At 38.9% G+C, this 24,410-nt stretch overlaps 1 protein-coding gene across 3 annotated transcripts; it reads right to left on the bottom strand.

Annotated features, from left to right (window-relative positions):
* Positions 1–246: 246 nt before the first annotated feature.
* LOC147127710 (ferric reductase 1) lies at positions 247–24,410 on the bottom strand. 3 transcript variants are annotated; one of them, XM_086020108.1, is made up of 15 exons: positions 24,224–24,410; positions 23,867–24,003; positions 18,258–18,367; positions 17,976–18,141; positions 17,372–17,566; positions 15,465–15,566; positions 13,317–13,473; positions 11,958–12,065; positions 11,031–11,146; positions 9,362–9,448; positions 6,745–6,836; positions 6,524–6,582; positions 2,603–2,746; positions 866–892; positions 247–788 (listed from the first exon to the last, which is right to left on the bottom strand). In XM_086020108.1, exons 1-15 carry the CDS (start codon positions 24,408–24,410, stop codon positions 778–780), a joined length of 1,698 nt encoding a protein of 565 aa, XP_085876234.1. In that variant the 3' UTR covers positions 247–777. The 3 variants fall into 3 exon arrangements, 2 of the variants coding, with proteins under 2 accessions (XP_085876234.1, XP_085876233.1); XM_086020107.1 differs by having other exon boundaries at positions 247–892; XR_015084126.1 differs by lacking the exons at positions 247–788; positions 866–892 and adding an exon at positions 4,917–4,986.

The raw sequence follows: 24,410 nt of genomic DNA, 5'->3' as shown, positions 1-24,410 counted from the left end.
CACAGCATGAAAGTTCTGTTCAATTATGTACAGTTGCTGCCAATTTCCAGCAACTTAACAAAGCCATCGAAGAGGAGTGGACCAACCTTAAAAAGGATGATCAATGATCAACATTCTCATCAGCTCTACGTGAAGGAGATGTGTCACATGAAGCAAATAGTGGGCACACCGGTGTAATGGTCGTGCTATCTAGTCAGCATCCGGATATCCCACACATTTGTGGATGGATTATGCTCACAAACTTCAGACGGGTTTTGGAACAGTATTTAATAGAATTAGGCCTTTTGTATACATTGAATAGCATCATCAAAAATGGGAGCAAAACACAAGTGTTGCGTTCATATTTATCGACGACGGCTACGGGGACAAACTTCTAAAATCTTCAATCGTGAAGCCAAGCCAAGAAAAAAAAATGGTTATAGAGGGTAAAAGTACACAATTCACAAAGTATTCATTGAATAAGGACTATTTCACCGTTATATAAAAACATCCATTTTGATTTTGTCTTCATTTCCTTGTACTACAAAAAGGTGGTGCTCCTGGTACTATATTTTGTCATCTAGTGTGCTGTATGTGCAACACATTTATGATCTATACTCAGCATATTATGTAAACAATAATAACAACAATAGAAGAAGAACTCACACTATTATCAAGTACAACAAATTACAATTTTTTTTTATGTGTAATTGTTCAAATTATAACATCCCAATTCCAAACAACAATGCTGTCAAAAAGACTACATTTCCAGTGATGTACAAGGCCACCAGCGGGACATCAGCCTTTATCTATAGGTAACATCAAACAGTAATACAAATCAAAAGTTTTATCATTTAATTAGGATTCAAGCTTTTTTTGATCTTACCGTATTTGAGTCTTACCATTGTTGTATCTGAAATATAAAGAAAAAAAGCTGTCAAAGCACAGAAACAAAACAAACAAAGGATGCTGAAAGAAGCAGAACACTATCCCAAGCAACCTTGACAATCTTGTGGGAATACAGCATTCATACAATCATAGTTCATTAAAGTGATGACAATCCTAATGAAATGACAGGGACCCGAGGAACATTAGTGGAACATTAATCTATTTTTGGGGAGGATCCAAAGTAATATATATTTTGGTTCACACGGCAAGATTTTAAAATTGTCAACTGACTTCCAAACTCTGAGAGACGTGGCGAGAAAAAAAATCACGCGTATAACAGTCTTGAACGTACCGTGTGTGGTGTGCAGCCACACGGCAAGATTAACACATCACACACGAACCGATTCATTCACGGATATACATTTTGTGAACAGCTTGACGTGATACTAAAAGACTATTCTTGACAAAGAAGTTCTTGTGATGGGGTATTTTAATATTAACTATGTTTATGAATATAAAAACGGGGCAAAAGAGTTTAAGGACATAGCAAAAAAATATGACCTTATTCAACTTGTTAAAGGTCCAACAAAGATGACTTCTATAATCCAGGTTCAAATCGATTTGATGTTTAGCAAAAGGCTAGATATGATGATAAAATCTTTCAACATGGTTACTAGGTTATCTGGCCATAGTTACATTTGAAGAAAGACGAATATTTCAAAATTCCCAAAAATGAGATGAGTCATTTTAATGCTCAAATGTCATCTCATGTCATGTCATCTTCCAAACCGCTTATCCTATACAGGGTCGCGGGGAGTTGCTGGAGCCTATCCCAGCCGTCAATGGGCGAAGGCAGACTACACCCCGAACTGGTCGCCAGCCAGTCGCAGGGCAATGCTCAAATGAATGAAATTAATTAGTGTGAATTGGTATTAGAAAATGACGTAGAAGCAGACTGTCATACATTCATATCTACAATTAAATCAATATTAAACCAGTTCCAAAAAGAAATAGAACCATTCAATTCCAAGAAAGTTGCTCTCCCATGGATAAATACAGTATAAACATAATGAAATTGATGAAAGAGAGAGATTCTGTCTTAAAAGTAGCATTCAAATCCAAACAAATACATGCGAAAGTATACAACACTCAGAAATAAAGTAGTAAAAGAACTAAGACATGCCAAAGTGAATTTCACAAGTGCGAGGGAAACTGTAAAATGATCTGGATCAGTTGAAGAAACTGACAGGGAAGGAACATAAAGCTGCAGGAAGTCACTTTCAACTACAAATAAAAGGATGCCTGACTGGAAAAACCATTAGAAATTACTTCTGCTCTTAATGAGCATTTGTTGGATATACTCCTCATACACAGACCACTCAAAGAGCATACAGAGCTGATGAATTAAATCGTATTGCTTTTTTTGAAACTTAAAAATTCGGTGGGTGTTGATCTTGTGTGTTGCTCTAAATTTCAACACAGCAAGTCATATGAGAAGGGGGGCTGATGGTCATAGACAACTGAGGTCTGCGGGGGTCTATGGACGAGGGGCTGGAAATAAGGGGTACAGCTTGACTCTCTTGTATCATATGGAGTATTGTAAACTGCGTACCTTCAACAGATGCACCAAAACAAAACACATGTAACAAAAGTGTGTTAAATATGTCTTATGGTCAAAGTTTTATGACTATAAAAATGTAAATGGAAATCAAAATACGAAGTACAGTATATTCACCTGATGTATTAACCTTGCGCTTTGAGTTGATCTCCAAGAAAATACAGAACAAAGCCTCCCAGGTGACCAGACCGCCCATCACTTTCATCAGCCATTGCGCAACAGTGTAGTCGATTATCTTCAGGCCAGTGAATATAGCTGCAACTGTGCGGCGAAAAAGAAGAATTTGGATGAAGAACTGCTCCTGATCAATCATTTATCTTCTCAAATATTTAAATGTATGTTTGGACTGAAATATAGTGGAACCTCAAGGCCCAGTTGTTCAAAAGGTGTTATTTGGATCAATATTATCTTGATTTTTGAAATCAATCCATCCGTTGCTCATAACAAACTTGTATTTGATCAGTCGGATCCATATCAATGTACCATGTGCCTTATATAAAGGTGCGGCTATTCTGTGGATTTTTCTCTCACCACTAGGGGCGGTCTAACCGGAATTACAATTCAATACAGTACAATTGCCATTAACAGGATGTGACTGCAGGTGGTGGCGTTCAACAGGCGAGGGCGCTATGCACTAGGTTATGAATTAGGTCAGGGGTCACCAATGTGGTGCCCGCGGGCATCAGGTAGCCCCCAAGGACCAGGTTAGTAGCCCATGGGCCTGTTCCTAAAGTTGCTCACCAGTGATGGGACATTGTGATTATCCAGGAATGTTGTAGAAGTGATTATGTGAATATATAAACAGTGGCAGGTATTTACAGAGGTAATGTTTCATATTGATATTTATGTTTCCTAATTATTATGAGAAATAATGAACATGCTCAGTCTATTCATGTAAATGAAAATTCGGAAGTATGTATCTAACTGGTAGCCCTTGCCATAATCGGTACCCAAAAAGTAGCTCTCAGTTTCAGAAATGTTGGTGACCCCTGAATTAGGTGGTATGCGAAAGTACAGCAAAAGGACGCTAACTGACAGCCTGGTGTGGCAGTGGGCAGTGGAATGAAGACAAGTACTTCAATTTTCCTTGGTTCTGTTCAGTTTTAGTCACCAAAGTTACGGCCGTGTTAAAAGGCACTGTTATAAAGAATCTGCTCAGGTACATACATGTACATTTCTAGTTCAAAATCGTTCTGTAAATGCAGTAAATATCTAATAAGTCGATTCAGAGGCGTTGCCAGGAGCTAGACATTCCCCAGGAATAACTGAGGCGGATTTTGGGCAAAGACCTCAAGTTGTACCCTGACAAAAGATCAAACAAATGCACACCCAAAGGAATTTTGTAAAAAGAAAAAAAAAAGAAAGAAAGCAGAAATTGCAGACAAGATCGGGGCTATTTCAAGAAAGGAGTGTCTGTGTTACCGACAATTTCAAATGTATACTGTACCTACGCTAGTCTAAACAGGGCATTTTGATTACAATTGTGTTTGTGGCATAGGAGTTAGGCAGCAAAATTCTCCTGGTTTTGGCCATCTCAGGGGGCAGCCATTTTCCCACTTTCTGTCAAATGAAAATGACAACGCAGTTGCTCAGGGCTCAGGTAACGACCAATCATGGCTCACCTGTTTTCTGAAGCTGAGCTATGATTCATCGTTACCTGAGGATAAGCAGCTCGGGTAGAAATTCAGGTATCTCTCATTTCACAGGCAATGGACTAAAACAAACGTATGTACTTACACGTTCAGTAAATACATAATGTAATTTTTTGTCACTGCTATCATAAAGGTGATTCGGAAAACAAGTTCGAGGATTCATTCAATCAATACTGAAATAGTAAACTGTTTTTTGAAATATGCAGGAAATAAAAACAGTCAGTTCACTTTAGACCCATGTGCATCCAAGGTATAGTTGCGGTTTGTGGACATCCCGACTCGAGCTATATGACACGGCCAGCTACCAGTACTGGGACAAGAAAAAAAGAGACCAGGCTTGGAGAACCGTGAGCGTGTTATGTTATACAGTGGTACCTGTCATGTCATGTCATCTTCCAAAGCGCTTATCCTGTACAGGGTCGCGGGGAGTTGCTGGAGCCTATCCCAGCCGTCAATGGGCGAAGGCAGACGACACCCCGAACTGGTCGCCAGCCAGTCGCAGGGCACAACAGTGGTACCTCTACTTATAAAATTAATTGGTCCCGGAAGAAATTTCTTAAGTGGAACATTTTGTAAGTAGAGACGTGTTTTCCATGTAAATGCCCTAATCCGATTCCAAGCCCCCCAATATTCAGACATAAATGTTTTATAAAGCATAAAAACTCATCAAAACATGTAACAAATACATGTTAAAATGAGATCATTGCACAATAAATGAGAGTTGTGCATATTGTAAAACACAAAGAATAGAGCAAAGAATAAAAATGATGGTCGTTTACCTTTTAAATCGCTGTCCTCATCGTTTTTTGTCCTCTTTGGTTCAAGTTCTCTCTCAGAAGTGGTTTTTGCCTAGCGTTTTGTAAAGAACTGATTTAATAACGTGGCGACTGTCGATACATTACAGTCATATTCTTTGGCGAGATCAACCAAACGCACCCCTTTTTTCATACATTTCTATTATCTCTTGCTTTGTTTGTATGGACCAAAAAAATATTTCCTTCTTGTTTTTCCTTTCCTCGTTTCTAATTTACGTCAAACTATCGGAACACCTCATGGCCCGAGGGGCGAATGACGAGGACGCTGCATAGACATATCTATCACATCTCTATATCTACCTGTCTATCTACAAACACAGACACATACGGTAGAGGTCCCTCTTAGCCAATGGGATGCCAGGAAGATGCTAGTTAATAGCCAAAGGCAGAGCAGCTAAGAGTATGTTCAGGAAACTCTGGAGCTGCGAGTAGCAGCCCATACTGTATTTTTACCTTTCGTATCTTGAAATTTATTTCGTAACAAGAGGCAATATTTTCCTGTTGAGGCGTTTCTTTACTTGAAAATTTCGTATGAAAAGAGGTTCGTAAGTAGAGGTACCACTGTACATGGTTTGACTTTTACTTTTTTACAGCTGTTGAAGTTTACCAAGACGGCAATATTGTCTGCATTATCTTTAGCACAGTGTCGGCCACTTGATTCCGATGTCGAAACCTTTTTTTTGTTTTCGTCTACTACCAAGCAAAGCCCCTCCCTTCTCCGAATTTCCCCACGGTCAAACGCTGGCGCTCCTTCTTCTTCGCCTTTTCTTCTCTCCGTGCAGATTGAACGTGTGCAGTGCACAGCATTCAAGCTGGGGCGTTCCCAAGGCAAGTGACTACGCACAGTTGGGTAACTAGTGGCGCGTTTGAAGCGTTCAGAGGCAATTTTTGTCATTTGCCCAACTAGGCTGAAATGAACTTTTGGCCGACTCGTGACCACGTCACACGCATGAGGGATGATTAGTGGGTCAGGCTAAAACCCACCTCCGCCCATGAATTGGTTGCCAGCCAATCGCAGGGCACACAGAGACAAACATCCGCACTCACAATCACACCTAGGGGCAATTTAGAGAGTCCAATCAACTTACCATGCATGTTTTTGGAATGTGGGAGGAAACCGGAGTATCCAGAGAAAACCCACGCAGGCACGGGGAGAACATGCAAACTCCACACAGGGAGGCCGGAGCCGGGATCAAACCCACGACCTCAGAACTGTGAAGCGGACTTACTAACCAGGGGCCCACCGTGCCACCCAATACAATACAATACGATACAATTTTATTTATATAGCGCATTTCATAACAGCTAGAGCTGTAACAAAGCACTTGACATACAAACAACAAAATAGCCATAATACAAATTAAATGGATATATACTGTGTGGTAAATGTGATTTATTTGACCAGTTAGAATTTAATTTAAATCATATTTTGTTCCCAAAGGTTCAACTCTATATATCCTGGGAAATGTGTCAAAATTCTTTCATGCGTCCCAAACCAGAGGTTTCACTGTACACAAAATATGACAATATACTGTGATGTGTATCTGTACATGTACAAGAGCAGTACTTACTAGCCAAGACTTTTATTACCACTGCGATCAAAGCATGAGACCAGTTGAACAGAAACCTCCTGTCAAAGACAAAATGTATATAACAGAAGTATTGTAAGGCTCGAAATAAGCGCCATTGCATTGCCGTTTGCAGAGCAAAATTTGGATGAATGGTGTTGAAAATGGATGGATGGATTTTAAAAAGCGAACAGATCATAGGTGAGCAATATGCAGCTACTTACAGGTGATTTTGTGGTCCACAGCGCAGCCAAGCCAGTGTGAGCTGGAGAAAACATAAAATCATAACCAGGCATCCCAGGACAGGATGGGCCCCCTGCACACATCAAAAATGATTTTTCAAGTGAATGCCTGGTTTAATACCCAAATTATAGTTGAGTGTTCAAAATCCCTTCATATTGCCTCACTGAATGTATTGCAGTTTTTGATGACAGGCACAAATTACACTTTCATGGGATGACTATGTTTGCTCTTGTGCCAATTTTGTAGTCCCTCCTCTTCCTTAACTGCTGGATACAGAAATGTGTAAATTTAGAAAACAATGTGTGAGAGGTCAGGAGGACCCCTGCCCAGTGCCCACTCTTTGTAATTCAGCTACTCCCAGCATTTGCTGATTGGCAACAAGTTAAGTGAGATTTGACACTACAGCGGTTGTATTTGTAGATGTGAGTAACAGGCAGCAAATTGTGCCTCATTCTGTCCCGACTCCACATGTATTTGTGGGCTGATGATGTCCAACTAAACCAGGGTTGACATTCAGAAGAAATTAAGTGCATAATGGCCAGAAATTTAAATTCTATGAAATTCTTTTTACTCTAGTTATTTTATAAGTTATTTTGCAAAATGTCACAGTTTTAGGTTAAAGATAAATACTTTATTAGTACTCCATGGCCTTTTGTATGTCAATAGAACAGGATGCACTCATGCACCCAGCAGATCTCCACATTCAGAAAGAAAATTAGCAATCTGTCATGAGCTGACAAATTTAAAGCAGTACCCGTATTTTCCGGACTATAAATCGCTCCGGAGTACAAGTCGCACCAGCCATAAAATGCATAATAAAGAAGACAAAAAACATCTAAAAGTTGCACTGGAATATAAGTCACATTTTGGGAGGAAATGAATTGTGCTCGTAGTATGCATCATTTCCACCGAGCTACAATGGTAACATTTAGCTAACAATCACACATGTAGCATACAAGAAAGTTACGGTAAGATAACTTTAAACTCACCAAAACGGTTGTAGATCGATTAAATAAGTCTTTTATTTATTCCCGATCGTGTAGAATGTTTCCAAGTCTCCAAAAGTAATTATCTCTTTGTTCTCTTCCCCGCTCTCAGCTCCCTACTCATGTGGCTGATGCAAGACCCCAGCCAGTGTCTTAAAGCAACAGTACACTATTTTGTATAGATAGTCACATTGTCTTTATCATACTATTTTAATCACTCATTTATTAAAATGTTAGATTTTAACCGTTTAAATTATTCATGCATTCTAATAGCTTTTAGGATTTATCTTTATGTTTCTTTATGTGGGTTACAATAAGATGTGAAATGATATACACTATACATGTTATTCTGCCCCTTGTAATGTCAATATGTAATGCAGGTTTATATGCAGCCTTAGACGCCCTCCTGTGGTTTTTTGGGCTTGTGTTGTTGGTTGCTGACGTTGAAAAGGAAAGAGATACAATATAACGTGTTAATAATTTCACGGTAAGTCAAACCTTGATATGGAACACAAAGTGTGGGGGGGGGGACTTTTTTGCTTCTGAAATGGAATTATGTTCATTCAGTTAAGAAGAGATATTTTGTTACTATTTTGGTTGAAAATGTTTTCTTTGCATGTATGTAAGCTCTGATTAAATCAATTTCCTCTTCTTCTTCTTCTTCTTCGTCTTCTTCTTAGTAGTAGTAGTGAGAGGGTGTTGCTATATATTTTATGATGAAGGCCATCTCGCAGGGCTGTACAAAATGACCTCTGGACCATGACGTGTGTAGGGCTGTGAATTATAAGGGCCCGAGCATGGAGGAATTAAAAAAAAAAAAAAAAGTATTTAACACGTCACAATTTTTATCACTAAATATATTTCCAAAGGTTCTATCGAAATGAAATTTTTACCAGATGTTGGCAATAACCCAATAATGAATACATGCAAAGAAAGCAGAACAAATAACTTTAGAAGCTAAGTTGTGTGTAAATGTGAAATGACACACGGAAAAAGTAATGAATACGTGAAGAAGGGGAGGTGCACAAAGGCATGGCAAGCCATGCCATTCTGCTTTTGGAAGAGAAATGGCACTGCACATCAGCCTAAAAACCAGAGATGGGCACTTTAAGCGCTTCGGACCTTACATTCCTTCGGTCCGCCCTCCCGACACTCCCAAAAAAAAACAACAGCAGTGCACTCATAAACAATATTTAAAGCTCATTAGCTGGCTAATTTCACATGCCCATAGTTGACAAAATATTAACGACATCCCCTGATCGTAACCCCTCAGGAGGACAAGGAAAAACAAACAAACAAAAAAAAAAACATCCAGGGGAAAAATGAGACATCTTGTAGGAACCACAGATGGGGGAAATCTCCCTTCCAGGATGATCAGGATGCAATGGATGCCGAGTGGGCAACATGCAGCGGCCATGGAGCTTCTTGGCTCCTGATGCATGGAGCTCCGTGTCTGGCTGGTAAGAAGCTCCTCTCGTTCTCCTAAACTTGTTCGAAAGCTACTTCTGCCTCGACAAGCCACGGTAGCTGGCAGGAGCTAACAACCATGGCTGCCTGCCCTTCTGCCTGTAGTATAATACAGTTGGAGAAAGTACAAATGTGGGGAACTGACCTCAGACCAGGTCTTTACGTATATGAAGGGAAGAGGGAAGGCAATCACTGTGGCTGCTACTGTAACACCCATCACTGAAAAATGAACCTGGAAAGACAAAAGTACACATGTATTGTATTGTACTGAGCACTTACAGAGTTGATTATTGTTATTTTGTCTTTTTTCAATTCAATATTTGCATACCTTGCATGCTGTATCTCTCCGTCTTTAAATTTATTGTTGTGAAGATTAAAAATCTTGGATGCACATGGGTCCAAAGTGAACTGACTGTTTTTATTTCCTGCATATTTCCAAAAACAGCTCGCTATTTCAGTATTGATTGAATGAATCCTCGAACTTGTTTTCAGAATCACCTTTATGATAGCAGTGACAAAAAAAATCACTGTTGCAACACAACATTATGCCATTACACTATGTATTTACTGAATATGTAAGCGCATATGTGTTCAATTTGGTCCACTGCCTGTGAAATGAGAGATGCCTGAATTTCATCCATCCATCCATAATCCGAGCTGTTTATCCTCAGGTAACGACCAATCATAGTTCAGCTTCGGATCAGAGGTGAGCCATGATTGGTCATTACCTGAGCCCTGAGCAACAGTTGTCATTTTCAGTTGACAGAAAGTAGGAAAATGGCTGCCCCCTGAGATGGCTAAAAACAGGAGAATTTTGCTGCCTAACTCCTATTCCACAAACACAATTGTAATCAAAATGCCCTGTTTAGACTAGCGTAGGTACAGTATATATTGGAAATTGTCGATAACACAGACACACTCCTTCCTTGAAATAGCCTCGATCTTGCCTGCAATTTCTGCCTTCAAGTCTCTGATTGTCTGGGGGTAATTCTCACAATCGAGGTTGACACAATTTTTTTACAAAATTCCTTTTACATTTGTTTGGTCTGAATTTTGTAAGGGTACAACTTAAGGTCTTTGCTCAAAATCTGCCTCAGTTATTCTTGGGGAATGTCTATATCCTGGAAACGCCTCTGAATCAACTTATTAGGTCTGTGAGCGACAGAGTCTCTGACAACTTAAACATTCCAGCCACCCTCACCCTCAAATATCATCCAGTTGGGACAACTTCAGCTTCAGGGCTCAGGTTCTGAACAGTTCCTTTGGTTATGAATATTGACCCATCTGCTTTTTATATTTTCAGTTAATACATTGAAAATGGATTTCCTTTGAAATGTTGTCTTCACAGATTTAAATTACCTGATCTGAAAATAATTCTCCACACAAAAAAGTTCTCTGCTCAGTTGTCCAATGCAATTTTAGAAAAAAAGCTATTGAAGGTTCTTTTTGCCATCCCTTCCTTCTGAATAATCACAAATTGACATAAATAGTATTATCAATTTAAAAAATGTATCACTCACTATGGTTTGCAATCATTTTGGGTTACCCTGAATCTACCTCTCATGTCATTTCTTTTGATATCACACTTGGACTAACAGATTATGTTTGACCCGGGCAAGATATTTGAAGGCAACCCAACAGGTTGCAAACGATGATCTTGTATTTTGACCAATTATGAGTTTTTATGAGAAAAAGTGTATACAGTATATGTTGTGCATCAGAATTGAAATAACACCACTAGTGGTGGACTTCAAAATGTTCACTGTATTGTATTGAAAAAAGACAGTTTTCAACATTGTATCTTCAGTCCCCACCACAAACCAGACATCTTTGCCAAATAATTTATGCTCCTTGGCCACTCCTTTCAAATATCTGGCTACCATCATTCCTAAGGATCCTGTGGTCATCCAGGATATCAGCATCAGAGCTCCTGAAAAACATTTAGGTATCAAATGCTGAAAATGAAGTCAGAATTCAAATTATGTAATTGCAGCGACAACTTAAATATCTAATGTCTGTAACAGCTTAAGTATGTAATGCAAATGCAACGAAGCAACGCTAATGTGTAGTTACTTTCAGTGATTAAAGCGGAAGTCAACCCAAACATTTTTTTCAAGAATATGTTCTATGCAAGCCCACTAGTTGAAATAAGGCATTCTGATAAATATTGCCTTTATGAAATGAGTGTTAATCCACCCGTGTTTAGCCATCTCGGGGGGCAGCCATGACCAATCACGGCTCAGATTCAGAAAACGGGTCAGCCGTGATTGGTCGTTGTCAGCAGATGTGATGTCATTTTCAGTCGACAGAAGACAAAATGGCCACCCCCAGAGATGGCTAAAAATTATATTTATATATATGTTATATTATATTATTATATATTTTATATATATATATATATATATATATATATATATATATATATATATATATATATATATATTTTTTTTTTTTTGTTTTGTTTTTTTTTGTTTTTTTTTGGGGGGGTTGACTTCCGCTTTAAGTAGTTGTTTACGTTTAACTTGTAAGCACACAGTTATCATTTTACTTTTATATCTACTGTATATATATTTGGTTTATACATATTGGTTTATACATAATCTTCAAAAGAGAAAAATCTTCAGAAAAATCTGAGAATCAAAACTAATGGTTTAACAAAAAAATCTTTACTACCTTGCATTGGTAAAATATTCACATTCAGAAATCAACTGTATTACCCGTCACCTAAAAATGTATCTCACCATGCGCTTTGATGATGTGAGGCCATCCAGCTGTTCTGACAAGCTGAGGTCTGGAAATGTCTACCTTGTTCGCACTTAGGAATGTATTTGTATGGAACTGGATTTGTCCTGTCGGAGGAAAGCAAACAAAAATAGAAGTATTGCTTAAAATGTGTATATTTAATGGTCCCCAAAATAGATTGTCTTTAGTTTTGGTTGTTGTTGTATCTTATGCTGATTCAGCACCAAAGTTCTTTAATTATGGGACTGCTGCAGAACAAGCAGCCCACATTATTATATTATATATATGTATTATTCATTTATTCTTCTTTATCGCCTCTTTTTCAACCAGTTTGTGACCCACACCGTTTAACGTATCCGCACAAATTAAAATCCATAAAATGAATGTGTCGCCATGTCAAAAGCCACCAAACGAGTTTTTCCAAGCCATATTTCTCTCACATACTGTAACGAATAGATGTGATTTTCATATTTTTTTGCCACTTCTTCCATATTAATCAAGTATGAAACTTTTTTTCTGAAAATGCACACTCACCCCAGGGGCGGAGCTATGGGTGGGCCTGGGTGAAAAAAATATACTTATTTTTGAAATTATTATTGAAATTATATTTTTTTAATTATTTTTGAATTTGTGTTTCGTTGTATTTTTTTTATTGTATTGAATATTAAGAATGGCATAATTGTGGTTGTCTAAGGAAGATCTGAACTTCATATTATTCAGTTTGTCATTTTATTTGAATATATGATGTGTCGGGACAGGAGGATTGTGCTCAGTGAGGGAAATATTCAGGCCCACCCTGATTTTTCCAGGCCCACCCATTAGCCACGTTCTGGCTCCGCCCCTGACTCACCCTACTGTGTGTGTTTAAAGACGGTGACTGAAATTGCAAACGAAAAAGAGGATTTCCATGCGTGAGTATTGCGTCGCCTTAAAGTCAAGCAGAGTGCGAGGTCTCAGGAAATTCTAAAAAAATTAATAAATAAAAATAAAAATTAAAAAAAAAAACCTACCGAAAAACGCTAATAAACATTGAATACACATCCATAAGGTAAAAGACAGAACTTGCAGATTTACAAAATGAGAAACTGTAAATAAATGAATGACTTGCATTTTACCCAAAACTGCATAACATATAAATATATCATGTAATTTTGTGACCTAAACAGTTATGCAATAGTAACATTTATTTTTCCCCAATCACAAATAATGTTGTGCCCTGCGACTGGCTGGCGACCAGTTCGGGGTGTAGTCTGCCTTCGCCCATTGACGGCTGGGATAGGCTCCAGCATAAGCGGTTTGGAAGATGACATGACATGACACAAATAATGTCTTTATTAAGGAATAGAAAACGCCCTTACCATTGCTGCCGCTGGATCCATAGGCAAACATGAGATAGTAGGATGTGTTAGGATCTTTAAAGCCAGTGTTCCTTTGAGTTGAAATAGGGTTGAACGAGGTAAACGAACAGCTGATCACTCTGTTGTGCATGGACACCCTTAAATCTGAAATATTACCCTGACAAGGAGGTTACAATTTTTAGCATCGAGTTCAATCAACAATTTGTTTCACACAGTTACATGTGAAGCAGGGGCGGAGCCAGAACGTGGCTAATAGGTGTGCCTGGAAAAATCAGGGTGGCCTGAATATTTCTCTCACTGAGCACAATCCTCCTGTCCCGACACATTGCATATTCAAACAAAATGACAAACTGAATAATATGAAGTTTAGATCTTCCTTAGACAACGCCATTCTTAATATTCAATAAAATAAAAAACACAATGAAACAGAAATTCAAATATAACAATAATAATTTAGAAAAAAATTAAATTTACAAAAAATTTAAAAGTATATATTTAGTCATGAATCTCACTGGGTGGACAGTCTGTCAATATGGGTGGGCCTGTGCACACCCACGGCTCCGCCCCTGATGTGAAGTAGATGTAAAGCATACTGTATGCAGCTCGGCTTGGATTTTAAATGTCACAAAAGGCAAAATTCACAATTGTTACACATTTTGTGAAACAGGTAGGACACAATATATGTACTGGTTATTTAATTTAACACTTGGCAAGTGAGTAGGCACGCCAGAGACCCAACAACTATACTGTATATATTGTATGTTGCTAACAACTATATATGCTGTATATTGCTGGCACCAGGCCGAAACCTTGTACCTCCAAAAATAGTCCCTTTTCATGATACCCCAAAAACAGCATGTTTGTTCAACCATTAACATTGCATCATCAAAGAGAGATTTTCAACATTAAAAATTGGTCAATTGTAACAGAGAATACAAAGTAAACTTTGAGTTATCAACCTAAAAAGGTGGATGTCTTGTATTGTCAGCATGACTGGGAGTGTAGGGCTAAAAGTCTTAGTATGCAAACCCCTCTAACTAAATTTCAAGGTAACTTTTTTTTATTTTAAAAATGTTTAATTTTATTAATTTTCAAATCTTTTTTTAATTTTTGCATTTATTTTGACTTTTTTGTACTTAATATTTTTTGTCGTTCTTATTTCCATATATATATATATATATATATATATATATATATATATATATATATATATATATATATATATTTTTTTTTTTTTTTTTTTTTTTCAGAATTGTAATTTATTTTTTCAAGTATATTTTTTATTTTCACTTTTATTTATTTATTTTTTTCATTTTTGGCAGTTTTGGTCCTCCTGCAAATGCAGAAGGAAAGGGTTAAGCTATTCGCCTATTCGCTTTTTGGTTGATCGACATGTCAGTGCAGCTCAATGCAGCAAGCACCATCAGCTACGTTGGCGAATAGTTCAACCCAAGCCACACTCAGGACCCGCCCCTCATTTAAATAACTGCAACCCAGCACTACTGTTAAAACATTTTATGCAACAAAATGTGTTCTGCCCTGCGAACACACGTCGAACACAACAAATCCCTGCCTACCCCGCCAAACAAGCTCCCACCCATCGCATCAAAAAAATAAATAAATTCTGTGCAGCAAAGTTTCTCTTGCCAGTCAAATGTCAACTGCATCAAGCCGAACAGATGGCAACTTAAAGCTGGAAGATACACCGCCCCAGAAACGTGAAGCAGTAATTGCAGCGAAAGGTGACTCTACAAAGTATTGGCACAGGGGGGCTGAATACAAATGCAAACCGCATTTTTCTGATTTTATTTGCTTAAAATTGTGCAAACTATGTATCATTTCTGTTCCACTTTCACAATCATGTGTTACTTTGTGTTAGTGGTTCACTTAAACTTTCAATCAAAAACATGTAAGTTGGTTGTTATAAGGTATCAAAATGTGAAATAGTTCAAGAGGTATGAATACATTTTCAAGGCACTGTACATAAAAGAGTCCACTGCAAAATGCTGGCAGTTTTAAATTGTGAAAAAAAAAGGCATAACACGTCTCCTGGAGAAAACAAGCATATGTCTCTTTTAATGCTGAATGCTCACATCTAATATGAAAAAGTCTGAATGTGTTTAATAACCTGTATGATATTTTCCATACCAGAGGAATAGTTTGTGGAACTGTCCGTCCTACTGAAAAGGCATGCCACAACTGCACCAGGCCATTACTTGCTTTGCCACACACATAGATGTCATCATTTCCCTTAAAAAAAACATCACAAAACAGCAAACAATTAATTGTCTCACTAATATAACATAATTAAGTTGTTACCTAAGGTTGGTTGATTGATTAAGAGAAGAATGCCAGCACTCTACTTTTGATCCGAAGTTATGGGCCGTGACACTTCAACACACAAAACACATACCGGTAACCCTTTTTCAAAGCGGAAGTCAACCCAAACATATATATTTTTTAAGAACATCTTCTATGCAGGTCCACTAGTTGAAGCATTCTGATTAATATTGTGTTTGTGGAATATGAGCTAAGCGACAAAATTCATACGTTTTTAGCGGGCGGCCATTTTGTCACTTCTGTCGACTGAAAATGACATCACACACCCTCAGCGCTCAGATACCCACCAATCATAACTCAGCTTCAGAAAACAGATGAGCTGTGATTGGTCGTTACCTGAGCCGTGAGCAACTGTGATGTCATTTTCAGTCGACAGAAGTGACAAAATGGCCACCACCTGAGATAGCTAAAAACGGGTGGATATTGCTGCTTACCTCATATTTCTTATTAATCATATTACCTTGTTTTTTTCCCAATGATTTACTATCGCAAAACATTCTTTTGATCATTATTATCATTATAGTCAATATATATATATTTTTTGCCTGATGTGTAGCGCACTATGGTATATATTGTACACAGGGCTTGAAATTCTTTCCGCTGTAGCTTGTGACACTGCAAATTCAACTATCCACTTTGGTGGGTGCATAGATAACTCTCTATGCACGGTTTGGCACATATGTAGTCCACGGATTGATTGGTGAAATAAAAAACTTGTGCGTGTTCACGTGAAGGCAGCATGTTTAATCCAGGGCCAGATATACGCTGCGGCCGACGTGCCCTTTCTAATCAAATCCGTGCAAACTTACTCAGCCATTTCTCCTCAGAAGCGGAAGTATGAAGTATGAAGTATGCTGTGTTTATTGTTTAAGGAAATATGTTAACTATATAAATGTGTGTGCCTTAAACAGTTATATTTTGCATGCATTTATACTAGACCTGTCAAAGTTAAACCGTTACCTATGGAGATTAATTTGAATTTATACTATATACTATAATGCATTAAAAAAAATGTACTCAGTTAAATTTACTCCCTGTAGCAGCTGAACTCTGCTCACTTTGCAGGCAAACTTAGAGGAGAGTCACTGTCACAAAGACTGACTTTTACGTAGTTTTACTTTAAAAAGTTGCTTGACGGCTTATTGGAGAAATCCAAAATGATTTGCGCACTTTCCAAAGCCAAATTCAAATACTATATTAGTTGTACATCTTTGGTGTATCATATTTTACAGTAAAATAATTGTATTCAAGCATCAAAGAAATCTATTAGAACGGTTTTTGAATCAAAGTATACTTTTATTTTTTTCTCACATTAATTCCAAGATTTTACTCAAGTAAATATTGGATCCAAGATTCATAAAAAAATGTAGTTGAAAAATACGATTAATCGCGATCAATTATGGAAATGTTGCGATTAATTAGTTTTAAAAATGTAATCGCTTGACAGTACTAATTTATACATATAATGTTGTTTGAAGAGTCTAATTTAGAGTGCCATCCTTTCATTTTATCATACCGTTAATTCTATCCAGTTCACAGAGAGCTGGAGCCTTGAATGACTACTGGACACTGTTTTTATTTGTTTTGGTTAGAAATGGCAGCCCCTTCAGAATATCTTCAAGTTAATGTCTTTTAATTATGGGGGCAGGCGCTAAACCTGGAAAACAGAGAGAAAGCTCACCTCATGCACGTCATAAAATAATACACTACAGTACCATTGTCTGATCGTCTGAAAATCCAAATGAGATGTATCCGTCAGAGGTCCCTGTCATCTCATAATGGATGACTGTGTCACTCGTTGACAACATGATGGCGGACATGAAGTAACAGTTGGTGTTGACTTGAGGGATACAATTTGATGGGTGACTGAAACACACCTTTGTGACACCACAATCCTCACTGGAAATAGCCTGCAGTAGCAAAAACATGCATGGTAAAATCAGTTTCATACTTTTTTTTTCTGTATTCAATTCAGATATTGTTTCTCCCTGTAAAAGCAGTCCCCTATTAAAATCTGACATACCGTATGTAAGAAAGACTATGGAGGGCAGGATAAATCACAAAGACAGACAAGAAAAAAACATGAAAACTGTTAGCGAAGATCTGGAGAGCGTTTGGCGTTTGACGCATTTTGCTAGATTTGCCAACACTCACAAACGTTTGCCCTTCAGTGAAATAAGGGCTTTATGAAAGTTGCCAACACTACCTGCAGAGCGACAGATCGTTACTCAAAAAAAACCTAAGGTGATTGTAATGAATGTGTGCAGGGCTGGTAAACTTTCCATTTGACTTATTACTGTGACAAATATGACTACTTACCCGTGATGGAAGGGATTGATTTATTAAGGTTGTTTTTTTTTCTGCTTGTTGTTCTGTTGTTTTGGTGGAGTCCATTTGAACTGCATCCAAGTACTCATTTGTGAAGATCAACATTGGGCTTAAAATGTTCACCCAGAATGTACTGTAATTCTGCACAAAGGAAGCACTGCAAAGCCACCAAATTGTGTTCACAACAATAATTGTAGAAAAATATTAGTGAAGTTAAAGACGTGTAGCTTTTTGATGGCAGCCTAGCCAAAGCATGGAGTTGACCATACTTACTGGAACTGAATAGGTTTTGCAAATCTTTCAATTCTTCCAGAATCTTCTGATCTCCATATCACCTGAATGGAGGTCTTTGGTGATTGTGATATATGGGACACAGCTGAATTCTGTTTTTAAAAAAAACAAAAAAAAAAACAGGACACTCACTTGAGAGTGCACTTCGCTTATTTGCGGAAATATTGTACATACCAAATTGCAGAGCTGGGCAATCAATCTAACCGACGGACCGGTCTGTCTATCCGCCGATGATGAACGCTCATTTTGTAGGCGAAAAACAATAGACGGGAAATGCCAAAAAAAGGCGGACTATGCATAGGGGGAAGTGCATTTTTGCCCCTATATGTATGTATCACCTCTAACCTGACTCGGCGGGGGCGGGGGGCAGCGGAGGGCCATGGCTAAGGGGTCCTAAAAGGGGATGTATTGAGTCCGGCTGTGATATAGGCGATTACTGTTTGGTCTGGCTTGACGGAAGGGTACCCAGGCAAATTTGAGTAAAATGCCCACCTCTGCCAAAATGTACGTGCTAAATTACATATCGTCGCTGTCATGTGATTAACACTTAACTCCATCCATCCATCCATTATCTATACCGCTTATCCTCACAAGGGTTGCGTCCAATCAACTTACCATGCATGTTTTTGGAATGTGGGAGGAAACTGGAGTACCCGGAGAAAACCCATGCAGGCATGGGGAGAACATGCAAACTCCACACAGGGAGGCCAGAGCTGGGATTGAACCCATGACCTCTGAACTGTGAGGCGGACGTGCTAACCAGTCTTCCACCGTGCCGCCAACACTTAACTCCATTTTTTTTAAATTTTCTTATTTTTACATGAATCATACTTCCACGTTACAGACGTCGCATTAAAGTGAAAATTAAAAAAGTTTGCAAAATTGGAGATAAGTCTTTTTCTCAGGACAGCGACGATATGCAACATAACCAGGGGTGCACATAAGTGCTGCACATGTGAAAATATTAAAGAGTGCACCAATTTCGATTGTGTTATTGTGCATTTGCGTATCAAGCATATTGCACCTCAGCCGCCTGCGTGTTTACGGTCAGACCAGCCTCCAGTCAAAAAGTCATAATCAAGCCAGCCACCACAACAATAGCTGCAAGGTCCAACTTCCTAATAAAAGCCTACACAGGCATTGATATCCATTTGAATGTGCATGTTTTTGGAGACAATTTCAATCTTCATTCAACCAGTTTTGTAAACGTCAGAGATATTTTTGAGTCAACCTAACATGTTTTGTAAATATCAAAGAAAATTTAAAGCCTTCGCTGAACCGAAAGGGTGTTTTATTTCCCTAACTATCAAAGACACAGTATTTGAGTTCAGTGAACCTAACATGTAAACACCAGGAATGTTTGGCGTCTTTTCCAAATCAAATGTACAGCAGTTTTTTTTTTTAAACATCATTGACAATTTTCAGTCTGTTTTATGAAATATCAATGACAATTTAGTCTTCAGTGTAAAAGAAATAAAGTACTTCTTTGGGGAACATTGAACAAAATCAAAATTAATCAACAACCCGAATGTGCCTTTTTTTGTAAACAACAGACACATTAGAGTCTAAAATGCAGTTAACATTATGTTACTTTTGTTATGTTCTGTGTTTTGAGTTTTGAGGTTAGTTTCATGCTTTTCCTTGTGTTCCTTTGTCTCTCGTTAAGTTATTGAGCCCACCTGTCCTTGTCATCCCGGTCCCTTGTGTTAACCAACCAGCTTCCTCCTACCCTCTGTGTCTTGTCCAGGTGTTCCTCGTTGTATCGTTAACTTGTCTGTATTTAGTTGCCAGCTTTCTTTCAGCCCTGGTTGGTTCGTCTGTTCTGTCCTATCTTGTCTAAGCCCTCTCGTCACTGTTCAAAGTCAAGGTCGGTCTAGTCCTAGTGTTTTAGTTGTTTTGTTCCTTGTTGTTTATTTGGGTCTTAAATATGTTTGTTAGTTTAGTATCATCCCAGCACCTTGTTTGCATTTTTTTTCCATTAAATACTTTATATTGCACACGCAATCCTTTTTTCCTAAATGACTCCAATTAATCTCGTTTCAACAATATACATCATCCTTAAGTATTACTTGTTAGCGGGGGCGCAGATAGGATTTTGTAACTCGGGGGGACCGTATATGACATCCGCTTCGCTGATTCCTTTGAACTGTCTGTCTGCTCAGATTTGGCCCACCTCAAAAATGCGCTTGATGCGACTACTCACCAGACTCAATCACTGGTACAGATGGTACAGTGATGAGTCTGGATTTCCAGGCTACAAAAAATGTGCCTACAGTGTCCGTATTTTTTTTTCTATTTGTTACGTTTAAGTATAAGTTTCTCCCTTGGTCACTGTATCTGATCTTGGTCAGAGATGGCATATGCTTCCTGCCATTTCGTAAAATATGCCACAGCAGCTAGGACATAATGGTTGCCTTTGTCGGTGGGTGGAATGGGCCCATTATATCCATCCGAATTCTCTCCATAGGAGCGCCCCCTGCTAGCTGTTGGAGATGAGCGTGAGACTGGTCTGGAGGACCCTTGTGCACTGTACAGAGGTCAGCAGCGACAAAAGTACTCAACATCTCTCCTGAGCTGACCCAGGAGAAACTTTAACAGAGACTGTGAAAGGTTTTTGACACCAAAGTGCCCTGCTACGGAGAAGGATTAGAGGGCCAGTGGGGGGAAAAAATAGGTTTGCAAAATTCTCACTTTTATCTCAGAATTCTGACTTTATTCTCAGAATTCTGACTTCAAAGTGAGAATTCTGAGAATAGTCAGAATTCTTAAATAAAAGTGAGAATCTTACCAACCTTATTTTTTTCCCCCCTCACTGGCCCTAATCCTCTTCCGTACCCTGCCCCAGCAGGCCCATGAGACGCTTTCAATATAGCGTCTCATCTCTCACAGCCTTGGGCACAACCACCTGCCACCTCTCCTCCCTGGTAGCGGGCTCCTTCCCTCACCCGGAGAGCCCTGATCTTTGAATACCGTTTTTAGTGGCAGGTGAGTGTCCAGCGACCTCCTCCCATTTAGGGTTTTGACTGAACTCTACCCGCTGTAATAGGGGTCACAGGTCAGCATCCTGTTCCTGCTGCTTCCTCCATTCGGGTGCATCCACAACTTGCTGCTCCCTACATACAGGCTCGAACTGATCATGTGCGGGACCTGGCTCCTCATCACATACTTCTTTCTCTCGGGATTCTCTTCTCTTGCCAATAATAGACGTGTGGGGGACAGTTTTTTTCAGGGACATAAAAAAGGCTTTCTGTAAATTATGTTGACTTTATTTACAACTTTACCCATTTTTCTTTAAATGTTAAATCCAAAGCTGGGCATTGGAGTGGTGCCCAATACGTCTGTTTGTTTATGACCAAATCATATTCGAGTGCGCTTCAAGGACCACTCGGGAAAACATAAACTCAAAGAATATTACAGTGCGTTTAATATTTGCGTTATGCAACGGGGAGACAACTTGCCTTCACCGTAAAGTAACTTTCGTAAAGTAAAGTTACTTTCATAAGGGCCCATTGAGAATGCTCCGCCATCTCCGTGCTGATACCTACGCTCAGTCACTGGTATAATGAGAAAACGTTTGGTGGAATGGGTGGGGGAGTACCCATTCTGGGGCAAGGGCCAGTACACCGGAAGGAAGAAGAATAATGAGATGAAGAAAAAGGAGCGCTGGCGATTGATCGCAGGAAATTTGAAACCTGAATGCCGCAGCCACTTCATTTGCGGACATCGGAGAGGGGAGGGGCTTTGCTTGATATTAGACGACGACTGGCAAAACAAATAAAATGTTTCAACATCACAATCAAGTGGGCGACACTGTGCTAAAGCTAATGCAAACAATATTGCCGTCTTGGTAAAAAGTTCAACAGCTGTAAAAAACTAAAGGAAGTAAAAACATACCCTATAACAAGCTCCTCGCTCACGGTTCTCCAAGCCTGCTCTTTTTTTTTTCTTGTCTCAGTAGTGGTAGCTGGCCATGTCATATAGCTCAGGATGTCTACAAACCACAACAATATTTTCCGAAAATCTTTTCCACACACGACTCACCGAGTGTACATGATGCTGTGTGTAGTACTTCCCGATGCTGACTGGCTGCCGCGAGGCGAAGAGGGAAAAAAGTTCATTTGTTTTAGCCGCGCCAAATGGACAAATGGGCGGATTTTCTGTGGTTCGCTCCACGTCCCGCCGTTCCAAACGCATCACCCGCGCAGCCCCACCCGCAACCACGCCCGCTCACGCTAACTACATTGACTTCAATTGAATCGTGCCGCCAGATTCAACTGAACATTGACATGTCGTAGCACCGAAACTGCTCCTGCGCGATTTGTTTCTCCACACACGGACTGATGGTGTCCCAGTAGGCGCTCTGGAAACGGAGGGGAAACCAGCGAGCCAAGCAGCAACCCAAAGGGCTGACCAACGGACCGGCGTATCCGCCCATCCGTTCAGACTGAATTACCTCTCTCACGTCCGCTGCACTGACATATAAACAATGACCGCTGTTAAATAAAGCAATTACATTACAACCCCCCACTCGCTCACTTCGTCTCCTTACACACATATTATTGCACACATATCATTACACAAGTGTGGTGGCAAGCGGTTCCTCATACAGTTAACCCAGAAGTAGGTGCCCATAAGGTCAGCAGATTTGAAAAGTCAATTAGCCAGCTAATGAGCTTCAAACAAACCTCTGCCGTTAGCATCCCCCCAGGGCATTATGCACGGATGCTTTTTTTTTTTTTTGAGTGGGTGGGGGCAGATGTAAGGACGGAACCGCTTTCAAAGGACCAGGATGGACGGGGTCTGAGGACACTAATTTTTATGAATAATTTATACATATATATATATATATATATATATATATATATATATATATATATATATATATATATATAAGATATTTTAGCGCTGTCAAAATTAAAGCATTAACTCCAGAGATTAATTTAAATTTCGTAACGCACTAAAAAAAATTTACTCAGTTAACTCAATTTTATTTACTTCCTGTAGCAGCTGACCTCTGCTCACTGTGCAGCCAAACTAGAGGAGAGTCACTGTCGCAAAGACGGACTTTGACATAATTTTACTTTAAAAGGTTGTTTGACAGCTCATTGGAGAAATCCAAAATAATTTGCACACTTTGCACACCCAAATTCAAATACCATATTAGTTGTACGTCTTTGGTGTATCGTTCAACTGTTGTATTTTACAGGAAAATAATCTTATTCAAGGATAAAAGAAAGCTATTATAACAGTCTTTCAATCGAAATATACTTTTATTTTTTTTTCCACATTAATTTTAAGATTTTACTCAAGTAAATAACGGTTCCAAGCTTCGTAAAAATTGTAGCTGAAAATACGATTAATTGCGATTAATTATGGAAAATTCGCAATTAGATAAAAAATGTAATCGTTTGACAGCACGTTTGACTAAAACTAATATATATATATATATATATATATATATATATATATATATATATGCAACTTTAGGTGTACCTTTCACCATATCAGTGAGTTAAATCCCCCAAATGTACAACATTTAAGACCATACAATTTTTTCCCCTCCCTCAGTGTAATGATCTCACAAAACTCACAGTTTTCTGGCTGCAGTTCAGAAGCTGGGCACCTCCTGTTTTCAGAGTGAAGGAACCAACAGGAGACAACTCTCCTGATACTCTTGCCAGTAACAGGAAGCCAACGAATGGTTTGGAACCTGTGGCCTGAAGTTGAACTAAAATAAAAAATGACATGGTTTCAAGTCAGCAATCAAATGACGGTGGTGTTACAAAAAAAGTGAACATTATCGGCAATAATGAATGTCGGAAAATAAAATACGTTGTGATTGGGACAACTTTAAAAATATAACATTGTGATCAATACAGTGTGTGTATCTGAAACGAACTAACTAGAATATACATAAACAGTACCTACTTTATACTTCTATAACTTACCTGTGATCTCCTCTCTAAAGCTGTAGTTTCTATGGTCTGTAGTGATTGTAAAGGGTGCTGTGTCACCTTGTCCATGCAGCCCAGAGTGGTGGGGGTGCAGGTTCTCACAGCTGTCTGCCACTTGACCAGAACTGTAGCTCCACACCACAGGACCAAGACACCAAAGCAACAACACAACATGGTCCAT

The sequence above is a fragment of the Filicampus tigris genome, chromosome 21 (assembly GCF_054856515.1).
Source record: "Filicampus tigris isolate MCC_2025a chromosome 21, RoL_Ftig_1.0, whole genome shotgun sequence".
Classification (NCBI taxonomy): Eukaryota; Metazoa; Chordata; class Actinopteri; order Syngnathiformes; family Syngnathidae; genus Filicampus; species Filicampus tigris.
Note: the sequence above shows the minus strand (reverse complement) of the source record. Positions and strands in the feature narration are given on the sequence as shown.

What these genes read in the sequence shown, in the direction of transcription:
- LOC147127710 (XM_086020107.1), bottom strand. Translation starts at nt 24,410, where the DNA reads ATGGACCATGTTGTGTTGTTGCTTTGGTGTCTTGGTCCTGTGGTGTGG. An exon ending in CTTTAGAGAGGAGATCACAG is followed by an intron (nt 24,004 to 24,223) that starts GTAAGTTATAGA and finishes TTTTTATTTTAG; the next exon opens with TTCAACTTCAGGCCACAGGT. An exon ending in TCACATCATCAAAGCGCATG is followed by an intron (nt 11,147 to 11,957) that starts GTGAGATACATT and finishes AATGTTTTTCAG; the next exon opens with GAGCTCTGATGCTGATATCC.